The sequence below is a fragment of the Protopterus annectens genome, chromosome 10.part0 (assembly GCF_019279795.1).
Source record: "Protopterus annectens isolate FY-2018-M chromosome 10.part0, PAN1.0, whole genome shotgun sequence".
NCBI lineage: Eukaryota > Metazoa > Chordata > Ceratodontiformes > Protopteridae > Protopterus > Protopterus annectens.
The window spans coordinates 629,698,713-629,722,834 of NC_056744.1; the positions used below are offsets into that span (position 1 = coordinate 629,698,713).

A 24,122-nucleotide genomic window follows, 5' to 3' on the forward strand; every position below is an offset into this window, starting at 1 on the left:
GAGGTCAACCACCACTGAAGTTCCTTTTTGCAGGAATTTGTGATCATTATCATGTGAGACATGGGAAGCTCTTGGTAAGACCATTGAGTGAACAACAGTCATTGTAGTATCCGCATGTGCATATGACCTAGTCGTATGGCTAGAATTGCTGCTGCCATCATACCTAACAATTTCAGAACTTCTGATACTGATGTTTTGTTTTTGGATATTAGAATGCGGACATGCTGACGGAGAAGCAAGACTCTTTGTACTGGAAGTCTTAGCATGGTGGTGGTGGTATCCAGTTCTGCGCCAATAAAGACAATATGCTGCGATGGTGACAAGGCTGATTTTTCTGAATTCATTGTAATGCTCAGCTGATTGCAGAGTGACAGAGTGGACTCCCTGGCTTGAATGTGTTGTGTTGATGCCTGGTGGTGCCGGTAAGGAGCCAATCGTCTAGGTATGGAAACACCTGGAATCCTAAACGTCTCAGGTGAGCCATGAACATTGCCATGCATTTGCTGAACACTCTGGGGGCTGCAGTGAGACCAAAGGGCAGGGCTCGAAACTGGTAATTATTGGCTCCCAGCTGGAAGCACAGATGATCCCTGGATGGCCTAGCCATTTTTATGTGGTAGTATGCATCCTGGACATCTATCAAGCACATCCAATTGTCTTTCCCTAGGAAGGGAAGTGAGGTCAACCACCACCGAAGTTCCTTTTTGCAGGAATTTGTGATCATTATCATGTGAGACATGGGAAGCTCTTGTTAAGACCATTGAGTGAACAACAGCCATTGTAGTATACGCATGTGCATATGACCTAGTGGTATGGCTAGAATTGCTGCTGCCATCATACCTAACAATTTCAGAAATTCTGATGCCGGTGTTTTGTTTTTGGATAATAGAATGTGGGCATGCTGACGGAGAAGTAAGACTCTTTCTACTGGAAGTCTTAGTGTGGTGGTGGTGGTAGTGGTGTCCAGTTCTGCTCCAATAAAGATTATATGCTGCGAGGAAGGAATCTCCGTATTTCTAACCAACAATTACTTGATATCTACCACCCAAAAAGGTCAGTAGGCAAACTACTCTACAAACACTCCCTTGCCCATGCTTGGAACAAACTTTCCCTTGACTTACGTTAAATCTCCCCCACCTCACACTTTAAAAATGAACTATAAGCTTATTTTCTCAATTCCAGAACCTGACCTTGCCATGACCCTACCTAGTCTTCCTTCCCTTTATGTACCCTCAAAAGGACCATACTTAGTACCGCATTACACCTCTCTCTCCAATGTGTCTACTATGCATTTGCATAATTTTATACAAACAAAAAATGTTTATTGTTGACCTATTGAACTATATCAATGTAAAATTGTTACTTGCTTCTTTTTAATGCAACTTTAACTTTATGCATGTATCCCAACATATGTGAATCTTTTTGCTACAACTGCTATTATATCAATATTGTTTAAAATTGTACTTGTTTAAAATGTACTACTGGAGCTTTTCTCCTCGGGTCTACACTGAAAATGGGCCACAAGCCCAGTTGGACAAACCCGGTTAATAAAATGTCAATAAATAACTAATTAACTAAATAAATAAATAAGAGAAGTACTGACTGAAGCGTGACCATCCGAAACTTCTCTTTCTTTACAGATTTGTTTAGTCTGCTGAGGTCCAATATAGGTTTCCAGTCCCGTAATTTTTGGAACTAAAAAGAATCTTGAGTAAATTCTGGATCCTGTCTGGTCTGCTGGGACTGGCTGGATGACTCTTTTTCTTAGTAATGCCTGGACCTCTACTGTTGCTTGTTCCCTGTAACTGGGTGGAACGTCCGGGATTTTTCTTATCAGTGGAGGGGGTGTGGTGAAAGGGATGAAGTATCCTCTGGAAATGATACTTTGTACCCAGTTGTCATTTGTTATTTTGAGCCAGGCGCCTGGGTACAAAGATAAGCGACTGCCGACTGGCTCCAGAGCAGGACAGTCGGGCCTCCTTTCAGGAGCGCTGGTACGGCTTTCCCAAAGAAGTGATCTCTGTTGCCCTGGTGTTGCAGACCCCCTCTGCCATGAGGGTGGCATCTTTCATTATTGCCCCCTCCTCTGCCCCTGGAGGGGGGTTTACCACGTATGTTCTGAAGGGGCAGGGTCTGGTAGGGGTGGAAAAATAGACCCTAACAGCAGACAGTCTTTCCGTCCTGCTCACACCTGGTTAAGGTTTCCTTGACTTTAGGCCCGAAAAGGGATGAGCCATCAAAGGGGGTATTCATGAAGGATGACTTGAAGGGCTCTGCGAAGGAACAAAAGTGCATCCAGGAGTGTCTCCTAAGAGCAACTCCTGTACCTGCTGCCCTACTCGTTCCATCAGCTGCATATGAAATGAGGCGCATGGACAGGTTCACTATAGAATTGAGGGTAGCAAGCTGGGCGGCAACTTTGTCTGTAGCTCCTGCAGCTACTGTACCCTGAAGAGCATCTCCCAGCTCTTTAAGGAGATCCCTTTGGAGTCTGGTAAAATGGGTTAAATAGTTAAGCGAATGAAGAGCAAAAGTCGCTGAACTAAATATGGGCTTCCCATATCTATCCATGATCCTGGAGTCTCTGTTAGGAGGATGGTTAGATGAGGAAGTTTCAGACATTTCCTTTTTGGTGGCTGCTGCCACCACCATGGCATCAACTGGCACACCGTTTGTCAAGAAAGAGTTATCTCGGGGGGGCAGAAATGAACTTATTAGGCCTCCTAGGGACAGGCTCCATAGTATCCAGAGACTCCTATGCCCTTCGTGAGACCAGCTGCATCAGCTCATCGAAGGGCGGAGACACCCAAGAGGTGGAGGGTTGAGACGCGAAAGCCTTCAGGAGGATGGACTCGTCCTCAGTAGGGTTGGTGGACTGTTAGTCACCCCTCTGCCTATGGATTTCCAGTATCTCAGCAAATGACATATCCTCAGTGGGGGACTGTGGGGACCCTTCTGATTCATCCAAGTCAGTGTCAGATGTTAATGACTCCTGAGGGGAGTCCAAGTGTTTCCTCTTACACATTCTCTTCCTGGGAACCTCATCAGTGGGAGCTTCTGGGGAGGTCTTGGAAGAGCATGGACGACCCAATGAGGCTTCCTGAGGCTCTGGGTCTCTGCAATTAGCAAGAATCTGTGAGGCAGAAGCAGACACAGGCACTTTATGGGATGAAGAAGCTAGACCCCAAAGTTGAGGATGTCTTGGGAGACATAACTCTCCTCATGGCTTCGAAAGCACTTCTGCTCCGATGTGAAGGGACCGAAAGAGCCGAGGAAACCGTTGATAACCCCGGCACTGGAACAGTGGGCTCTGAGCCCGAGGTAGGAGCCAAGATCATCCAAGCCCATCAGAGCCGAAGCCCCAAGAGGCAAAGTCAGAACCGACAAGTCGGTTCAACTATCCTCCCCGGACCCAACCACAGAGTGTTGGCTCCTAGAGTCCTTGATCAGCGCCGAGGACGTCAGAGTGAACGGAGCCGAAGACACTGGAGTAGGCGTCGGCTCCAAAGGGTCCACAATCAGCAGGTCTGACTCCTCCGGCCCCAACGGACCGGTATGGCTCAGAGAAGGAATAGATATAGCTGGCATAAGGGTCTTCGGCTCCGAAGCCTCCTGGGTTGGAGCTGATAATTTGGCAAAGGCCGGTGCCTGTAAAAGCTTCTGCACCACCCAATCCACATCCAAATCAGACAGGCTCACAGAAGATCGAGATGATAGGACTGATGGTACTGACTGGAGAATAGACGATTTAAAAGTTTAGGATACTGGTGCCAAGACTGGGGACCGGCTCCAAAAAGGAGAAGACAGTCGGCTCCGAGACCTGTGGAGCCAATGTCACAGACTCTTTAGATTTTTTTTGATTCTCCAGAAGTCTTGGAGGACTTTGAGGACTTACTATATCCATCCTGGTCACTCAAAGCCTCCTGAAAGAAAGGTTTCAACAAACCTGTATCTATAACTTCTTTTTTCTCTCTTGGAGAACTCTAGATGAAAAGGAATGACATACAGCACATGTAAGTGCAAGGCACCCAAGCAGTATACACAATTCACATGGCAGTCTGTAACAGACATCTTCTGCCCACATTTAGGGCATTTTTTAAACCCTGACTTAGGGTGTTTGTCTTTGTCATCAGCCATAACAAAAATGGACACACCCAACAACAGCAATATAGAACAGCCTTCTAACAAAAAACAGGCTAACTATAATCAGAGAGACACACACACAAGCCTTTCAAACTAAGGCTAAAATAAAGTTACTGATAAGCCTTCTAATAAAAAGCAGGCTAGCTGTAACTACAGGCACACACACACACACACACACACACACACACACACACACACACCTTTAAAACCAAGGCTAACTATAACTACTAACAAGCCTTCTAAATAACACACTTAAGACTAATAATTATTAAATATTCTTTAGGAAAAAAGTGACAAAGGGTCACTGAAAAGGCACTAGGAAACGCACAATATTATACTAATAACATATGTGACCAAAACGGTCACAGAATAACAATTATTTTAGTCAAAAATTGAAATAGAAGTTTAAATAGGCCTATGAAAAAAAAAACGAGGCCAAATATATAATAAAGATAGCACACAGGGAAGGGAACACTACAATAAAGCTTTAGGAGCTTATCTAATCTAAATATCTAAGCATTTAAACAGTAAACTACCAATAATTTTTGCAAATATAAAGATATAAAAGTTTTTACTGGCCCGAGCTAGCAAGAACCTTCGATCAGTTGCAGCGGCAAACTAGATCTGAGGTAACTCAGGGTGCATCATGGGATAGGGACTTGGCCTCGAGCTTTGCAGTAGATGCTGACTTGGAGCCAAGGGATCGGCTCTGAACCCATCAGTAAATAATGGACGGCGAGATAGAACAACTTCACATGAAGTAGTTTTGTTTTGCTGGGATTAAGGCTAATATTACTAGATAAAAGACAATACTATTGTAAATTGCAAACTGACCACCAAAACTGTCCACAAAAATTTTGAGCTGGACTAAATCAACTTCTTCACCCTGGTTGTACTACTACCCCTGTCCCTGCCACACTCATTGATAAATCCCCTGATGATGTCTCTAATAGTTTTAACCACTTCTTCACTGAGACTATTCAAACTCTGTCTAATCAATTACCACCCAGCTCTCATACCTTTGACTCTCGTACATTCAAAAATATTCCCCTACTTACCTTTCAACCTGTAGCAACTTCATTTATTTGTAAATTAATCAAAAAACTAAAACCCTCCACACTCTCTGCCGACCAACTCCCAGCTGATTATTTGCAAAAAACAGCTGAGGTAATTGCTTACCCAGTGCCAATCCTCATCAACCGCTCCTTAGCAGAGGCCAAAATCCCCGAGATCTGGAAGATATCTTATGTAATTCCTCTCCACAAGGGAGGCACTTCCACAGATCTCTCTAACTATAGGCCCATATCCATACTTTCCCCTCTAGCAAAAATAATGGAAAAATGTGTTCAGAAACAGTTCATGCAACACCTAACTGTCAATCAACTTCTGGCTGATACCCAACATGGTTTCAGACCCCTCCATAGTACTACCTCAGCCCTGCTTGTCTTTTCAAACACCATTAACACCCATCGTAACAATAATAATATCTCATCTGCACTATTTCTGGATCTGTCAAAGGCCTTCGATATGGTGGATCATAAACTTCTAATCAACACATTGCCTTCACTTGGTCTGGACACCATTGCTGTACAATGGTTTAGTTCCTATCTATCTGGCAGAAAACAAGCAGTTTTATGGCAGACCAAACTCTCTAAGTTACTACCCAATACATTGGGAGTCCCTCAAGGATCTATTTTAGGGCCGCTATTATTTTCCATCTTTATCAATGATCTGCACACAGTTATTCCTAATGCCAGTTGCATACAATACAGAGCGATTCTACGTTAATTTGCTCTGGTACTACCCCTTCAGATTTACAATTATTAACCCAGTCTACTTTCAGCAAAATAGAAAACTGGCTCTCCAGTCGTCGCTTGATTCTTAATCCAAAAAAAACTAAAATGTTGTTGTTTCCACCAACTAAAAGGTCCTGCTCCATCAACTTTACTATCCAAGCTAAGGATGGGACCATAATTTCTCCGGACCTTTCGACAAAATTACTAGGGGTAACCATAGACAACAAACTAAAATTTGATATACACGTAAACCAAATGATTAAGACCATTAATAAGAAGCTAGGCTCTTTATATAGAATAAATAGCTTTTTGACCCCACAAGCTAAAATGGCCATCGCCCAGACTCACCTTCTCTCATCACTCCTGTACTCGTCCCCCTTACTTCACAATATAAGTAAAACTGTCATGAACAAACTCTCCAATTGCTACAATCATATTGCAAGGTTTGTTACTGGGTCACCATATAGGACCCATCATTGTACCAACTTAGCCAAGCTCAACTGGACTGAGCTTCCTAACCTTATTTCTTACAACCTACTAGTCCTTACCTACAAAATTATATACAATCCTGAATATGCTCCTTCACTCAAAATGCTGCTTCCCCTTTGTAACAACCCACGACCATTGAGGTCATCCAACCGTCTCCTAATCCAAACATTCAAAACTAATAACTCTGCTGGTGACTCCCTTCTCACCAACGCTGCAGGTAAAATTTGGAACAAACTTCCCCATGATATTATATCCATCTCTACTTTAAGTCAATTCAAAACTAAGCTAAAAACACATCTAGGTTCAATGCGAAGTTGCCATTGCCTAAACCCGGGATAGTCTACTCTAGTCGTGACTAACAGCCTAAACACCTGAATCTCCTACATCTACTTACTATCCTAATCCTCTGATATCTTAGATAAATTAGAAATAATAACTTATCATGCTCTAATTTTGAATGTAAAATTTGCTTACACTGTTATTTAAATGCTTTTTGTCACATGTGTTTGGAGCTTTTCTCCCCGGGCCTCCGCTGAAAATGGACATGTATCCAGTCGGATCCTCCCGGTCAACAAATGTAAAATAAAATAAAAAATAAATAAAAATAAATAAGAATGAGTTGGGAGTTTGTAAGCCATGTTTCAACAGATAGAAAGGAGTCTTGGGATAAGGTGTGGAGGTCTTTTAGTGTAGGAGCTGCACACATTAGGGTGGAGTCATCAGCATATTGTACTACTGAGGCATTTAGTGTGGAGGCAGAGAGCTGGTTAGTGAAAATTGAAAATAGCAATGTCCCAAGAATGGAGCCTTGAGGAACCCCTAAGGCAACCGGAAGAAGAGTAGAAACTTGGTGTTGCCATTGGACTGCCTTTTGACATCTTGATAGGTAGCTTTGGAACCATGTAATAGCAGGGATATTAAGGTTTACACTGGAGAGAATATTGATAAGTTTATTATGGTTAACCATATCAAAGGCTTTGAATAAGTCCAAAAATATGGTACAGACAAATTGCCCACTGTTTCTATAGTGATTAATGGTGTTATAAAGGACTTTAGAGCTGTGGTGGTGCTGTGGAAGGGTCTAAAACCATGTAGGGTATTAGTGAGTAGTTTGGTTTTGAGTAGGTAGTCCATTAGTTGAGTATGGACAACTCTCTCTAAGATTTTAGATAAGGGGTATAGGATGGCAAATGGACAATAATTATTGAGTTTGGTGGAGTTACCTCCCTTGTGTAGGGGTATAATGTGGGAGGTTTCCAAATAACAGGGACCTTGTTCTCTGATATTGATCTATTTATGAGTATGGGTACAGGATAGACTATTGCTTTAGCTGCTAACTGTAGGAATTCTGTCGGTAAGCAATCAGTGGCCACGGTGGGTGCTTTGAGTTTTTGGAGAAGTGCTGAAAGATATTTGACAGATGCTGGGTGTAGGTTAAAGTGGAAGGTGTTATTTTGAGAGTTGATGCTATGTTGGGCTGTGGACTTATTAGAACAGCTTGCATTACTTTGGGAGTCAGCAAGGTCTTGAATTGTTTTTGTGAAATAATATTTATTGAATTGTGTGAGAATGTTATCTGAACTGTTTGCCATTGTTGGTGTGGGAGTAGCTGATTTACCTGGTTGTAGTGTGCTATTAACTGCAGCCCAGAATTTTTGAGGGTTTTTAGCGTGCTTTGTCAGGATGTTAAGATAGTAGTTTTTCTAGTCTAATTTTACTAGTTTCTTAGCTTTGTTTTGGCATTCTAAGAATTTTTGGCTTGCTATTTGGGTTTTGTATTTGTGAAATTGCTCCCAAACTTTGTTTCTGGCCTTGAGTATAGATTTATATTCTTTAGTTAGCCATGATGCGTGGTTGGCTTTGACTCTGACAGTTCTAGGGGGTGCGTGGTGGTTCAGTATTTCTGAAAAGGTTGAGTTAAAGTAGTGTATGGTGTCATCAAGAAGTAGTGAGAGTTCCAGTTACAACATTTTAGAAAGGTGATGAAGTTGTTAGGGTTAAAGTTTTTTTTTTTATTTTATTTCTGACTACTCGAAAGGAAGTCTGACTGAACTGGTGTGTACGGGTTCTGAAGAGAAAGGTTGGCTGATGGTCACTTAGGCTGTCAGGCAGACAGCCAAATTGAGATGAAAGGGAGGGGATACTTACAAGAATTCAGTCTAGATATGATATTAATATGTTTTTGGGATTCATTTTTAGCTTAGCAAAGATGAGTTCTGCTTTGTCAAAGTTGGGTATGTTTAAATCTAGGTGGTCAAGAATTAGCTGGCTTTTGAATAAGATTGCTACCCCCCCACCCTTTTTACCACTCGAGATATTATAGCCAGGGGCTATTATTTCATTATTGTTATTGTCTGGTTTTAGCCATGTTTCTGTTAATATTACAATATCTGGTACGTAAACGGAGAGCAAGGCATGAAGGTCATAGGTTCATAGGTAAGTATTAGGCTATCTGCCCAAGGGCATTTATAAGTCTAGCCAGAATGTGTTGGCTTTCGCCACCCCCTTAGATTAGTTCCCTGTGCCCCTGTCCAGCAGAGCCATTAGTTCCCTGCGCTACTGTCCAACAGAGCCACTGCAGTGATCCCCGGGGTAAATTTTCTGTTTCCCATCCACCCATCAAGGTTTCTCTTAAAGAATGTTAGTGAGGGGCTCTGCCTGATATATACTGGAATCCTGTTCCAAAGCATGGGGAGTCTCTGGGAGAGGAATCTATCCCTCCAGCATGTCCTATTTATCATTGTGGTGAGGTTTATATCTCTAGAGCGTGTGGCTCTCCGGGATTTGTTTTTTTTTAGGTGGAGCATGTCCATCAATTCTGGGTTGGACATGGCCTTGTATGTCAGGCAGAGATCACCTCTGAGTAAGCGGTATGCAACCGAGTACAGCTGGAGTTTCTTCAGTCGGGCTGCATAGGGCATTTGTTTGAGGCCAGTAATCCTCTTAGTGAGGTACTTTTGTGGTCTTTCCAGCTGTTGCAGGTGTCTTGTAAGGTACATCTCAAATGGGGCATTGTATTCTATGATGGGTCTAATGAGTGATGAGTAGAGAGGCACAATAACCTCTTTTGTTCTAGATGCGAACCCTTTTGTGATTAGGTGGGCCACATAGAAGGATTTTCTAACCACCTTGGCAATATGATTATCAAAGGAGAGATTACTATCTACTTGGGTCCCCAGATCCCTTTTTACATTTTCTGTATTTAGCGGATTACCACCTATGTGGTAGTTCATGGGTACTTTGTTTTTTCCAAAGGGGATGACTATGCACTTTTTGGCATTTAATTTGAGGCCATGATTTTGACACCAGGTATCTGTCTCAGTGAGACCCTTCTGGAGGATGTCTGTATCAGCCGGGGAATCAGTTATGACCCCTAGTTTGCAGTTGTCTGCGAACTTGGTCAGCCATAGTCCTCCTATGCTTGCCTGTACCTCTGAGAAGTATATACCGAACAGGAGGGCTCCTAAGACTGAGCCCTGGGGGGGCGCCACTTGTAACCAGTTTAGAGTCGGACATAGAGCCTGCAACTCTCACCATATGGGTTCTATCCATGAGCCAGTTGGCAACCCATCTCGTGACAACTTTATTTAAAATGCTTCTAACATTCATGTTAAGGAAAAGAAGGGAGGAATTGTTTTTCTGGTGTTGTAATGTTGTAAAGGCATTAAAAAGACAGACTTTGTACCCTCCCCACCTCACACAGAGGATATTGGTCCTTTGCACCACCACTAGATACATGGGAAACACTTAAATATTATTAAAGTCTGTAAAGAAAGAAAAGTGTGTAAAATAAATGGGGGAGGAAAAGGCTTTAAAGCCTTCACCCTTTAAACAGAAAGCAGGAGCATTAATAAGAAGTTATGTACCTACCATAACGTTCCATGTTAGTTGTCTTCTTCTCGCCTTCTTTCTTGCTGGATGGGTTCGGAGCCGATCCTCGGCTCCGACTCGGCCAATACTAAAAGCTCGAGAGCTAATTCCACCGGCTTGAGGCTCCCCTATATCCCACAATGCTAAGGCGGTAACTACTCAGATCTCGTTTGGTAGCTATACCAAGCAATACTATTCTCCAAGAATGGATTAACAATTTTCAGAGGAAGAAACACAAAAGAATTCCGGTCGGTCTGTCCAGGCTTGGGGGAAGGCGGGAGGGACGCAAGAAAGAAGGTGAGAAGAAGACAACTAACATGGAACATTATGGTAGGTACATAACTTCTTAATGTTAAGTTGTCAATCTCGCCTTCATTCTTGCTGGATGGGACCGCGTCCCTAGCACCTTATCCCGGTGGCCTATCGGAACAGACTCTTGAGAACAGTGGAACCAAAATTGGCACGGCTTCTGGAGACCATGTCCAATTTGTAATGTGAAATGAATGTATGAGGAGAAGCCCAGGTGGCTGCTGCACAAATTAAGTCTATAGGCAACCTGTCCTGAAAGGCTATGGATGTAGCTACTGCCCTAGTTGAATGAGCTCTAGGTCTTGAGGGTAATTTTTGATGTCTGATCTCATAGATAAAAGTAATTGTAGAGGTGAGCCATCTAGATAGAGATACTTTAGTGACTGGAAGGCCCAATCTTCCTTCTGCATATGACAGAAACAATTGATCAGATTTCCTGAGTTGTTTAGTTCTGTCTAAGTAATATCTCAGTTGGCGATGAACATCCAAAAAATGCAGCTTTTGAATAGTTAGGGAAAAAAACGGGAAGATCAATAACCTGGTTTAGGTTAATTTGAGAAGAAATTTTTGGTAAAAAGGATGGATTAGTCCGGAGAGATACCCTGTCTTTGTGAAAAACTAAGTAAGGAGGGCGACTGCATAGAGCATGGAGTTCTGATACTCTTTTCGCTGAAGTTATAGCTACCAGAAAAAGTGTCTTCCAAGAAAGCAATTTCAGAGAACATGAATCCGCTGGTTCAAAGGGGGGAAGAATTAAAGATGCCAGAACCAAGTTTAAATCCCATTGAGGCGGAGGGTCTTTGGTTGGAGGTTTGATAAGAAATACACCTCTTAAGAAGGCTTTACAGAGTTTGTGAGCCATGATGCTGGATTCTGAGACACCAACATGAAAATTTGATATGGCAGCCAATTGAACTCTAATGGTTGATGCAGAAGATCCTAAATGAAAAAGTTCTGCCAGAAAGTCTAAAATAGACTGGATAGGTGCAGTAAAAGGATCAATGCTTTTCGATGATGCCCAAAGGGAAAAACGTTTCCATTTACTAGTATAAATCTTCCGGGTAGAGGATTTATGAGAGGCTATCAAGATATCTCGAACCGAGCGAGATATTGATGGAAGCCTGGCTAAGGTAGGAATTGGAGAAACCATGCTGTGAGGTTTATTGAAGACAGAGATTGGTGCAGCTGACCCGACTGATGGGTAATCAGATCTGGTACTGGGTCCAGTTGCCAAGGCTGCTCCAAAAGGTAGCGATGAAGAAAGGGGAACCATATCTGTCGAGACCAGTAAGGGGCAATGAGGATCATAGTCACTCTCAAGGCAATGGCTTTCTGAATTAGTTGAGGTATCAGTGGAAAGGGGGGAAAGGCATACAGAAGTCCCCGGGGCCAATCGTGGACTAGAGCGTCTCTTGTGGGATGGCCTGGTAACGGGAAGAGCGTGAAGAAGTCTTGACACTTGCTGTTTTGGGGAGTAGCAAAAAGATCGCAGCAAGGATGGCCCCATCTTAGAAATACCTCTTTGAGAATTGATTTGTTTAGAGACCACTCGTGTGGCATGAGAATTGCTCTGCTCAACTTGTCTGCAATGACGTTGGATTTCCCGGGAATGTGCGTCGCTATCAGAAAACGCTGAGAAGAGATCGCCTATTGCCAAAGTCTGAGTGCTTCTCGACATAAAGGGTATGATCTGGTTCCGCCTTGTTTGTTGATGTACCACACCACGGACATGTTGTCCGTTTGAATTGCAATAGTCCCTTTGGGAAGAGAGTCGTTTAAGGCTTGCAACGCTAAAAGCACTGCTCTCATCTCTAAGACATTTATGTGCAAGTGGCACTCGAAGGGTTGCCATGTGCCCTGGACTGTCCTGCCCTGATAATGCCCCCCCCACCCGATCAGGGAGGCATCTGTTGTCAACGTGGCAACTGGAGGGGGGAGAGGGAAGGGTCTTCCTTGGAGAAGTTGAGGTGACGTTACCCACCAAGACAGTTGATTCTTGCATACTTGAGTTATCAAAATGCTGTGGGACATTGGGAGTCGTTGAAAGGACCATTGGGTAAAGAGCATCCATTGGAGGATCCTCATGTAAAAGCGAGCTAAGGGGAGAAGGGGAATAGCTGCTGCCATGAGTCCTAGTACCTTCAGTACCAGTCTGGCTTTGACTTTGACTAATTGCGATAGAAGGGATACTTGGTTCCGGATATTTAAAACCCTCTGCTCTGTGAGTGTGGCTGAAAGGGTCTGTGTATCTAATTTGGCGCCTATGAAAGTAATAGACTGACAAGGCGACAAGGCAGATTTTTCTAAATTTATTGAAATGCCTAGAGCTTGACAGGTTTGAATGGTGAAATCCCTGGATAGGAGAAGCTGATGTCTGGTGGTGGCAGTAAGGAGCCAATCGTCCAGATATGGAAACACCTGGAATCCCTGGTGCCTCAAGTGAGCCGTGACCACTGCCATGCATTTGGTGAACACCCGGGGGGCTGTAGTGAGACCAAAGGGCAGGGCCCTGAATTGGTAATGATTGGCTCCCAGCCTGAAGCGGAGATATCTCCTGGAGCGTCGGTTCATTTTGATGTGATAGTACGCATCCTGTAGATCTATCGAGCACATCCAATTGTCCTGACCCAAGAAGGGTAGGATGGACTGTAGCGTGACCATCCGGAATTTTGTTTTTTTGACAAACTTGTTTAAGCGGCTGAGATCCAGAATGGGTCTCCAAGTCCCCTGTTTTTTTTGGTATCAAAAAGAATTTGGAGTAGATTCCGGATCCTTGCTGGTCTGCTGGGACTGATTGGATGACTCTTTTTGACAGCAGCTTTGACACTTCTAATGCTGCTTTTTCCCTTAGACCGGGTGGAACGTCTGGAAGGGATCTTTTTGGTTGTGTTGGAATATGAATAAAGGGAATTTTGTAAGCCTCGGATATGATCGACTGTACCCATTTGTCTTGAGTTAGGGAAAGCCAGGCTTCTGGGTACAGAGATAATCTTCCCCCGACTGCCTCCGAAGGCGGACAGCCGGGCAGTCCCTCAGGGGTGCTGAAAGGGTTGGTCAGAGAACACCTTTCTGCTACCCTGGTTTTGCGGACCTCCTCTGCCTCTGGGGCGGCGTCTATTATTATTCCCCCCTCTGCCTCTAGGGGGAAATCGGCCTTGTGCGTCAGATGAGACTCCCTGGGATTGTTTTCGAACCACATCTTTCCTCCCTCTGACCTTTGGGATAGGGTCTAGAAGGGGTGGAAAAACGGACTCCTACGGCAGAGAGAGTCTTACCTTCCACCTCGCACCTGGTCAATGTATCCTTCACCTGTGGACCAAACAAAGACGATCCATCAAAAGGGGAATTGGTGAAGGACGCCTTGAAAGGGTCCGCAAAGTTGCATAGCCGCATCCAGGCGTGCCTTCGTAAGGCAACTCCTGTGCCTGCGGATCTACTCGCTCCATCTGCTGCGTACGAGACTAGCCGCATGGAGGAGTTCACGATTGAATTTAGGGTTGCCAACTGGGAGTTCATTGTGTCTTTGAACCCCTCAGCTGTAGGATCCTTCATCAGTTCACCCATATCCTTGAGTAAATCTCGCATAAGTAATTCAGGGACCGCATTGAAAAGGTCGCTGACGAGAACATCCGCTTGCCGTACCTGTCCATGGTCCTAGATTCTTTATTAGGAGGATGGACAGGAACCGAAGGATCAGCTAATTCCTTCTTTGTGGCCGCAGCCACCACCATGGCATCAACAGGGACACCTTTGGATAAAAACTGTTTGTCTGTGGGGGCAGTGATAAATTTGGATGGTCTCCTCGGGGTGGGTTCCACTGAGTCAGGAGCCGTCCAAGCCTTCCTTGCCACCACTTCCATAAGGGGTCAAAGGGAGGGGACACCCAGGAGGTAGAAGGGCGAGAATCAAACGCCTCAAGATACACTGACTCATCCTCCGAAGGGTTAAGGGCTGGCCAATTCCCCCTCTGTTTGAGGATTTCAAGGATGTCTGCAAAGGAGACATCCTCAGAGGGGAACGAGGGACCCTTCGATTCCTCTAAGTCAGTGTCAGAGGTGATAGACTCAGGGGAGTCAATGTGCTTCCTCTTGCACTGCCTCTTCCTAGGGGGATCTCCTGCAGGGTCAGGAGAGACCTCAGAAGAGGAGGAAATTCCCAATGGGGAATCTTGAGGAGTTGGTTCTCTGCGGTGTGAGACAAGGGGGTGAGTAGAAATCACCGCAGGCACTGTAGATGGAGGGGCTGAGGGAACCGACTGAGGGGCAGAACCTGGTTCTAGCACGCTCCACATGACCTCGAAGGCATCCCTGTCAGGCAAGGCCCGAGGCCCTCGCTCGAAGAGACAAGGACCCCTCCCGGCACCGACAGAGACGGCTCCGAAGCCGATGTCGGAGCCGAACTCACCAGCGCCGAAGCCCCGAGAGGGAGAGCGGGGTCGGACAAGGGTCTGATGCCACTCGGCCCCTCGGAGCCGACGAGGGAAGTCCGGCGCCGAGATCCCTCCAAAGAGGGGATCAGAGCAGACGACGGAGCCGAAATGGAAGGTATCGGATCCGACGCACCGACAGTCATGGCTCCAACAAGCCTTGGCTCCGAACTCGAAGGAGTCGGAGGAGGAATGTAATCTGAGACGGGAATAGCCAATGACTGATGAGTCGGGCTATGGAGCATTTGGGCCAGTGCCTCGGACTTAAGAAGTCTACTCACCACCCTCTGCAAATCATGGTCTGACAACCTAGAAGACCGAGAGGAATGGGTTTTGTGACTCCGCTCCGAAAGGAGAGGGGAACCTGGCGCAGAGTGCACAGATCCAATGGATGGGGACCTGGATCTCTTTCTGTAAAATGGCTCCAATAATGGTATCGGAGCCGATGGGGACTTACTAGCTTCGGCTCCAGCCGGAGCCGAAGTAACGGTAAGAGGCTTAGGAATAGATCCGATGGATGGGGATCTAGACCTCTTTTTAGACAGTGGCTCCGATGATGGTATCGGAGCCGATGAAGACTTATCAGCCTCGGCTCCAGCCGGAGCCGAGGTAACAGTTTGAGGCCTAAGAACATCGGCTCCGGCCGGAGCCGATGGCGGAGCCTGCTTCGACTTTTCCACAGTCGACTCAAGAGCAGGAGTCGACTGTTTTGAAGTTTTCGAAGGCTTACCCGACCCAGACTGAGTCGGGGGGCCTTCAGGCTTTAACAAGCCCCTTAAGATGAGCTTGTTTTTGCGCTCCTGCAGGACTCGAGGGCTGAAACCATGGCAGACAGCACAAGAGTCCTGCAGGTGCACAGGTCCCAGGCAGTACACACAAGAAGTGTGACCGTCTGTCAGAGACATCTTCTGACAGCACGAGTCACACTTCTTGAAGCCTGAGACCTTGTCCTTAGACATAAGGAAGAGGGGCTGTCTCAAACACACACACACAGACACTCTACACTAAGAAAATAGAGATAAAACACAAGCACACAAGCCCCTACAACACTACTGAAAAAAAGGGACTGGGGTGAGGGAAGGGCCGAAGGCCTAGAACTAACAACAATAAAAGGGGTGGGAATCGAAAAAGAAGGGTCGATAGAACTAAAAACTAACACAAACAATATCAATATATATAACTAAGAAAAGAAAGGGGAATTAGTACTACCTCAAAGGTAAAAATTTACTTACCTGCCTGAGCCGGTAAGAAAAGCACCTCGTAGCTATAGCGGCAAACGAGATCTGAGTAGTTACCGCCTAGCATTGTGGGATATAGGGGATCCTCGAGCCGATGGAATTAGCTCTCGAGCTTTTAGTATTGGCCGAGTCGGAGCCGAGGATCGGCTCCGAACTCATCCAGCAAGAATGAAGGCGAGATTGACAACTTAACATTTTACTATGCTAACTAATCTGTTATTTTTTTTGTACATTATAAGATGTATAAAGCTCTAATGTCTGGTTATGATCCAATGCTTGCAACAGTCCATGAGTCACAAGGGAAGATTGGAGAAAGCTTCAGTAAAAAGCAGAGAGGTATAACAGATGAAAGCAGGGAGATTATTTAAACTGTTACTAAAAGGAATTAATAGAGAAACAGCTCAAGCATCAATATGCATTATACAATGCTAATAGGAATGAAAAGCTAATGTCTGGCATTATTACTTAACTGTAAAGATCTGCGATTTAGGAGGGCAAGGGCAAACATGTAAAAGGAGACAACAGGGACATGTAAGAGGTATATGATGTGTGTGTGTGTGTGTGTGTGTGTGTGTGTGTGTGTGTGTGTGTGTGTGTGTGTGAGTGAGTTAATGAGTTATCCACCCTGAACCTTGTTTTATGCTACTTGGATTTTTATCTGTTTGCATTTTAATGTGACATGTTTGTCTCACAACAGCCTTGGTGTCCACATCTGATGAAGTAAACCAAACAAAAACATATAGGCTGAGATTTCAGAAATGTTAATGTGTGTTGGGATTTCTATGTGCTGTGGTTTCGTGCAATAAATCGTGCTTTTAAAAGTGCTTGTTTCCTGCTTCCTTGGGCAGCTTGGACTTTTGTTTACTGAAAGAATGTGCTGCTCTATACTTGTGGTAGTTAGCGATTCAGAGACATGCAAATCAGCCATTAATGAGACCTTTCTTCACTATGGCTAATGTGCCTTTGAATCAAAAATACCACAAAGTAGAAACATTTATTTTTACCACAGCCTTTACTGCAAGCACTGGGGTTCATTCTGAATCCTCAAGATACAATAAGTGGGAGAAAAAAGTAATACAAGTTTTTTTTTTAAATGGAGGAATAAAAGAAACAGTGAATAGAGGATGGAACTAAGATATGCAAACATCAAGGCTGAAGTGAGAAAAAAAGTTGCCATAACATTCCATCTGTGTTGCCAATTTTCATTCCTCCTTGACTCTCAGTCAAGGATCAGTGGAGGCTGGAATGAAAATTGACAACATCAGATCATTCCTTTGGAACACCTACAAGCTCTTGAGGCAGTGATAAAAAAATTTATATGCATGAGGCACCAACAGAAACTACGAAAATTTTGAAATGCATGTATCACCCACAACTGTGAGAACAGGACCAACAGAAACACTGTCAAATTCAGCCATATGAGTAACCTCTAGGTAAATAAGTGGACAATTTAGATAGTTCTAATCTTCTGACAAAGAATACATGTATTCTAAACGGGTAAATACTCAGTCGAGTACCAGACACCCAACTTTTAATATTTCAGATCTAAGACTAATGAAATGTATGAATCCATCCACATTCACATTTAAAACCATGAATCATAAAAGAATGTTAAATATATAACTATACAGCTATATTAATACAAACAAAGCAACAGCAATGAAATATGAATGTCTATATTCAAACTTAAAAACATGAATCATATCAGAATATAAACCATATATATTATATAGCTACTTAAAAGCAAAAAAACATATTTACTAAGTCTGAGGCTCCACTCTTTTGAAAACAAAAGGCAATATTGAGTTTTGGAACAAAACTCAGTACTGCCTTATCACCAAGGTAGTGCAACCTCTCAGTGAATATATTTAATTAGTGGGCATGCAACTCCAAACATCAGGGAGGTTTAGGGACAATGCCCCCTGAAAAAAGATATCTATTAGGTATAGAATTTGATAAAGAATATTTCATTAGTCAATATAATACAACAATGTACAATGTAATAAAGGTGTTTGTTACACTGTTGCTTACAGCTCTGTGAAGTAGTGTGGAAACCTACATCTTAACTGTGTAGCCTTTCTTGTCTGCTTTTCAAAATTATTCATTCACAATATTTCTTGTTTTGCTTTACTTATTTTCAGAAACCAAGTCTATTAGTATAATATAAAACTATTAGTGTTCTACATACAGAAAACACAAATTACAGTTGCCTATATTTTGTTGTAAAAGCTACCCAATGAGTTTACAAGACAGAGGTTCTATACAGCACTTTTGTAAGAGTGCTCAATAAAGTATTAGACTATTAGGTAGTTGGTTATCTGTGTTGGTGCTCTAAGCAGATGTGATGAATGTTTAAAAAATTACAAATTGTCAGTATTTACAAATATTCAGGAGTCATACAGACACATACCCAAACTAAACTAATTATATCTTGATTCATAAAGCTTCTGATGTGGCACATGTTCTTACCTATTCTGCATAAGCTTTTTCTGACAATATACCTTTCCAATGCTAGTGTCTCCAGAAGTGAAGACAGTAATCAATTGTGCCCTTTTCAATACGATATAAAAAAATAAACAGATGAACCCTTTATTTCAACTGTTTGTCCTTGACATTGCATTGGATATTCCATTTGTTGTGCCCCACTTCCTTTACACATTATTTGGGTATGCTCAGGTAACCACAAAAGATGAGAACTATATATGCTCTACTGGAAGTGAGGTCAGAACTCCCCTCTTCTCATACATGCTCCAATGGGTTCCTGTAGCCTAGCTTCAAAAGAAACAGATGTCTAATGGTAATGCTTACCTGATGTTCTTAAAACATGCTTAGGCCCACAGGTTCTTTATTCTTTCTTTGTTTTTAACTCACTCTAGTATGTTTAGTCTTCTAAGATACTGGTGCTGCCTTACAAGAAAAAAACATTTTTTAGCCATTCTGTAATACTACTGGAAAAGCCCTCACAAAAATGAAGAAAACAAACTATTTTCTTTAAAGTCTGTTGCCTAGCAATTGGGCCATCTGTATTTTTTTCTGCTGCCACAGTATCTGAAAGTCTGAGAAGCCATAATGTACCATGTGCATACAGTACACTGACAATTCATTATACTTACGATTTCCTTCTGCCTTTCTGCTTCTGCTTGTTCTTCAAGATAAAGCTCTTGTCGGACTCTTTCCATTTCTTCATGTTCATATACTGTCTTTTCAATGTTGTCTGCAAGCTAATATTTAACAAAATAGCGATTAGACAATCATTCAAGTAGATTTAAAAAATGTCCAGCATCCCTTATTTCTTAAGATCAGAAAATATACCTTTTTGTAAAGTTGTTCTTTATGTTCCTCCCTTTCTCTAACTTTAGCCATTCTATCTTCCTCTCTTCTTTGCTGCATGTTGGCAAACTTCATTATCTTCCTGTTTTCTTCTTCCATTTTTTCTCGCTCCATTTTTCTCCATTCAGCCTGTTTTTGCTTGAATTCTTCTACATATCTTTGAGTAGTTTTTAGTTTCTCCAGCTTTAATTGTCTTTCTCTGTACATATGAGAGAAATGAAAAGCATTTTAAAAATGTATTATGTAAGCGAGAAACACCGATATCTATGGAGCCAATTAATTTAACCTAGACCAGTCTGATTTTAGTGGCAATTAGATTTCTATAGTTAATGTTGCTAAGTTTAAGGCAATTACAGTTTACAGTGAACAGTGATGAATACTACACCCAAAGACGACATTGTTTTACTTGTTTAGCCTACGGATTCTTTAACAAATCAAGGTTAAGCACCTCCTCACATTACTGCCGGAGTATTGCGCTTATGCACATTTTGTTATGCACTCTTCGGGGACTGGGGACCACCAAGAGTTGGCATTTTGATCTTTGATGACAAAGTATATGTGTGTGTGTGTGTGTGTGTGTGTGTGTGTGTGTGTGTGTGTGTGTGTGTGTGTGTGTGTGTGTGTGTGTGTATTACTTTAGATATCCAGCTGGTTTAAGCGAAGTTCCGGAATGACAAACAATAATTCCAACTACTTACTATTGTAATTATTTGGGTGTGATGATAGAAGGTACTGCCAGCCATGCCAGGAGAAATAGGGCATTGGATTTGTAACATATGCCAGCACAGGTAGCTGGAATTTTGTAAATAATTATATGTCATTTGTATATCAAACTGATTTGTACAGATGCTTGTGCTGAAAATGTATTTGTGAGGTTTGCTTGTGTTAAAATGTGTCAACAGTGTGCCCTGCTGGAAGGAAAAGAAATGCATGTGCATTACTGTAAATGTTTAAATGTATACATTCTAACAGCATATACTGGAAGTGAAGGGGATAATCTTAATTCACCTGACTTTGCAAAATATATCTAAAATTAAATTACTTTATGGGTTAAGCCATAAAGATGTTATCCCACAGTTTTGAATGGAGCCAGAGACGCAATGTCTGGGCTAGAGAACAGTTGGTAGTTCCCGTAGGAAGAGTGAAATGGTTTTATAACTTCCAGCAGCTCCACCACATCTGAGCAAATCTCTATCTGTGTGTATTGTAATAGGTGCAGGGATAGTGTGTGTGTGTGTGTGTGTGTGTGTGTGTGTGTGTGTGTGTGTGTGTGTGTGTGTGTGTGTGTGTGTGTGTGTGTGTGTGAAAATTAAACTTCAAAGAGCGTGTGTGTGTGTCAGCTACTTGGGGCAGGGACACAAAACACAGGTTTCACAGAGAGGGTGCTGGAGGACTTGGCTTGGACACTCTGCTGAGGACCTACCCTATAGCTGCACCAGTGGAGGGTCTTACAGGGGACCTGGAGGGAGACAGATAGAGAAATTCAGACCCTGGACTGAGTGTGTATCCTGTGTGCTCTTAAGGGAAATTGTGTTTGATGTAGAGAGGTCTACATCTGGAAATACTGAGTGCATCCATTTGTATTCCAAATGAAAGTCCCTCTCCAGTGTCAGTGGTGAAGATTCAGCCTCCATGATTACTGGCCATAGTGGGGATATCACACTGTGAATTGTTATAAGACACATATGTTCATAGTTTCATATGAGTATACTAGGCTAATGACTACTAGAGCCCTTACAAGCCTAGCAGTGCAACCCAAATATGACTCATACATTTGATTTATATTGGGGAGTGATTCACTGACTGCCTCTGTCCATTAGAGATCTAGAAGCCAAACCAGGAGTGAATTTCCGATTACCATCCATTGGTCCAAGTTGCACTTAAATAGGGAGAGGGAGGAACTCTGCTTCACATGGATGGGTAACTTGTTCCAATGAATGGGAATTCTCTGACAAATATATCTGTCTCTCAAACATGTCTTATTTACATTGCAAGCAAACCTAGGTCTTTTAATCTAGCAGTTCTGATGCTGTTTGTTTTGTGGATGCCGTATATGCCAGGCAAAGATCACTTCTCAGAAGTCTGTATGATACTGAGTAAAGAGACAGGGAACTGAGGTGAGGTGGGCAGGTGAAAAAGATGACCAGCAGATTACTTTTTAATGTTGTGAAACTGTGTACTATTGCATTTGTTCAGGATTTATTGAATAGACTGCTGTTAGTAGTAGCAAAGCTATTAGTTCATTTATGGAAACTCATAAATGTCAAGTGTATGAGTGCGTGTGTGTGTGTGTGTGTGTGTGTGTGTGTGTGTGTGTGTGTGTGTGTGTGTGTGTGTGTCTGTGTGTATGCACACATGTAGGTATATATAAAAGCATGTCAAAACATTGACTGAAACTTTCATTTAATCTCTTTCTGTTAATCACAACACATCAACCACCAAATCATTAAACAGGCACAAAAATAAATAAATACAATGTTTTTGCATGGAGGCTAGTTTCCCCTCCCCAATTCTACCCACACCCTTGATCTGTTTATATACTAACTCGAAGATTGTTCAACAATGAGGAAAATTATAAACTTTCTAATTCACATTTACATGATCTCACTGCAATGTACTGCACCACACCACATTCAACCACTTCAGTGTGTACCTGGTAGTCAGTCAAAACATGTTAATTTTTGTTGACTTCCGTGGTTATTGACAAGGAGGTCTTCCATAAAATCTGTGTATGTGTGTGTCTGTATGTGTGTACTATATATCATCTATATGTATACATGTGTGTGTGTGTGTGTGTGTGTGTGTGTGTGTGTGTGTGTATATATATATATATATATATATTTATATATGTATACACACACACACACACACACACACACACACACACACACACACATATATATATATAAACATATAGATGATATATAGTATACACACACACACATTTTATGGAAGAGATCCTTGTCAATAACCATGGAAGTCAACAAAAATTAACATGTTTTGACTGACTACCAGGTACACACTGAAGTATATATATATATATATATATATATATAGAGAGAGAGAGAGAGATAAAGTTGGGGTCTATATTACAATGTCGAACCCGTCGTACGAAATTCAAAAATAGCAAAGCCATGGCACATCGATTTTTTCCCAGGGAAAAAAATCAGTGGGCCGTTTTCGGGCTTTGCTATTTCCTTCACTGTGGTGCGATCTCGGAGTTGGTATATGTAAGTAGAGGGGTGTGGGGGCGATGCCCCCCCACTTTAGTTTAAGTTTTCATTTTTTTTTTTGTCACGGAACAGCTATTTTTTTCCCCTGGGGAAAAAAAATCGCTGTTTTGTGTTTTCATTATTATTGGGTTTCAGACTTTTGGGTTCGATATTACAACGTTCAAACTTATGTTAGTTTGACGGTGTAATACAGATCCATAAAGGTGTGTGTGTATATATGTGTATATATATAGAAGGTCACGGTGAGCTGCCTCTCGGGCGCTAGGATCCGCCACATAACACAAGCACTCAGGTCACTCCAAGGCAAGTACAAATATGACTCAGTCATTGTCCATGCTGGTGTGAATGACCTGAGACGTACCTCCCTGGACTACATGAAAAGAGACATAGAGGAGCTCTCTGAGCATGTAGCCCAGGCTGGTATGACCCTGACCTTGAGTAGCATCTTACCCTCACCAAGAATGATGCCACAATATGAAGACAAGATGATCAATTTCAACAACTGGCTTAAGTATTGGTGTCATTCAAAGGGGATCCAATGCCTGTCAGCTTGGGATGACATGCTCGACAAGCCACGATGCTTCGTTAGGGACGGCTTGCACCTGTCACCCCTGGGCTTTTGGATATTGGCAAAGGCTCTTGCTACTCCCATAGTGCCTTTTTTAAGCAAGGCTCAAAAGACAAACCCACCTCCGTAGGTATCACAAGGGATAAGAAACTAAGAGTAATGCTACTCAACGTCAGAAGTCTAAACCTCAAGATGCCCGCACTCAAAACTCTCCTTAGCATGGAGAACATCGATATCTGTGCAGTAACAGAAACCTGGTTCAAGGCTCCCGAGAGCACCCCAGCACTACCAGGTTATACCTCATACCATGCTTTTCGGCCCCAAAACTTGGACCGAACCACAAAAGGAGGGGGAGTATCAATATTCGTCAAAGATACCCACACCTCCAGATTGGTGGCACAGCACGAAGCATCAGAGACTATCCATGTGCAACTAACAGTGGGTAAAACTGCCTTCCAGTTTATAGCCTGCTACAGACCACCCTCCCAAACCCAGGAAAATATGAAGGTCTCTCCAAACACCATTAAACTGGGCGACTTCAACTACCCAAACATAGACTGGGAGCATTACTCTAGCTCCAACACCCTAGCCCAAAGATTCCTAGAATTTATAAGCTCAAATGCTATGGAACAACTTGTTACCACTCCCACAAGAGGGGAAAACATACTGGACCTGATCATCACCAACATGGGGACTCTATGCTCCAGACCAGAAGTGTAT

The 24,122-nt window shown here is 42.9% G+C and overlaps 1 protein-coding gene across 1 annotated transcript in view; it reads right to left on the minus strand.

Moving 5' to 3' along the window:
• Window positions 1-24,122, minus strand: part of MNS1 (meiosis specific nuclear structural 1) — a gene marked incomplete at its 5' end in the record, with an annotated part of 589,910 nt that overhangs the window by 222,518 nt on the left and 343,270 nt on the right. The window contains 2 exon segments of the mRNA XM_044085455.1: window positions 19,385-19,492; window positions 19,584-19,800. Of these exon segments, the coding sequence (XP_043941390.1) occupies window positions 19,385-19,492; window positions 19,584-19,800 (325 nt within the window).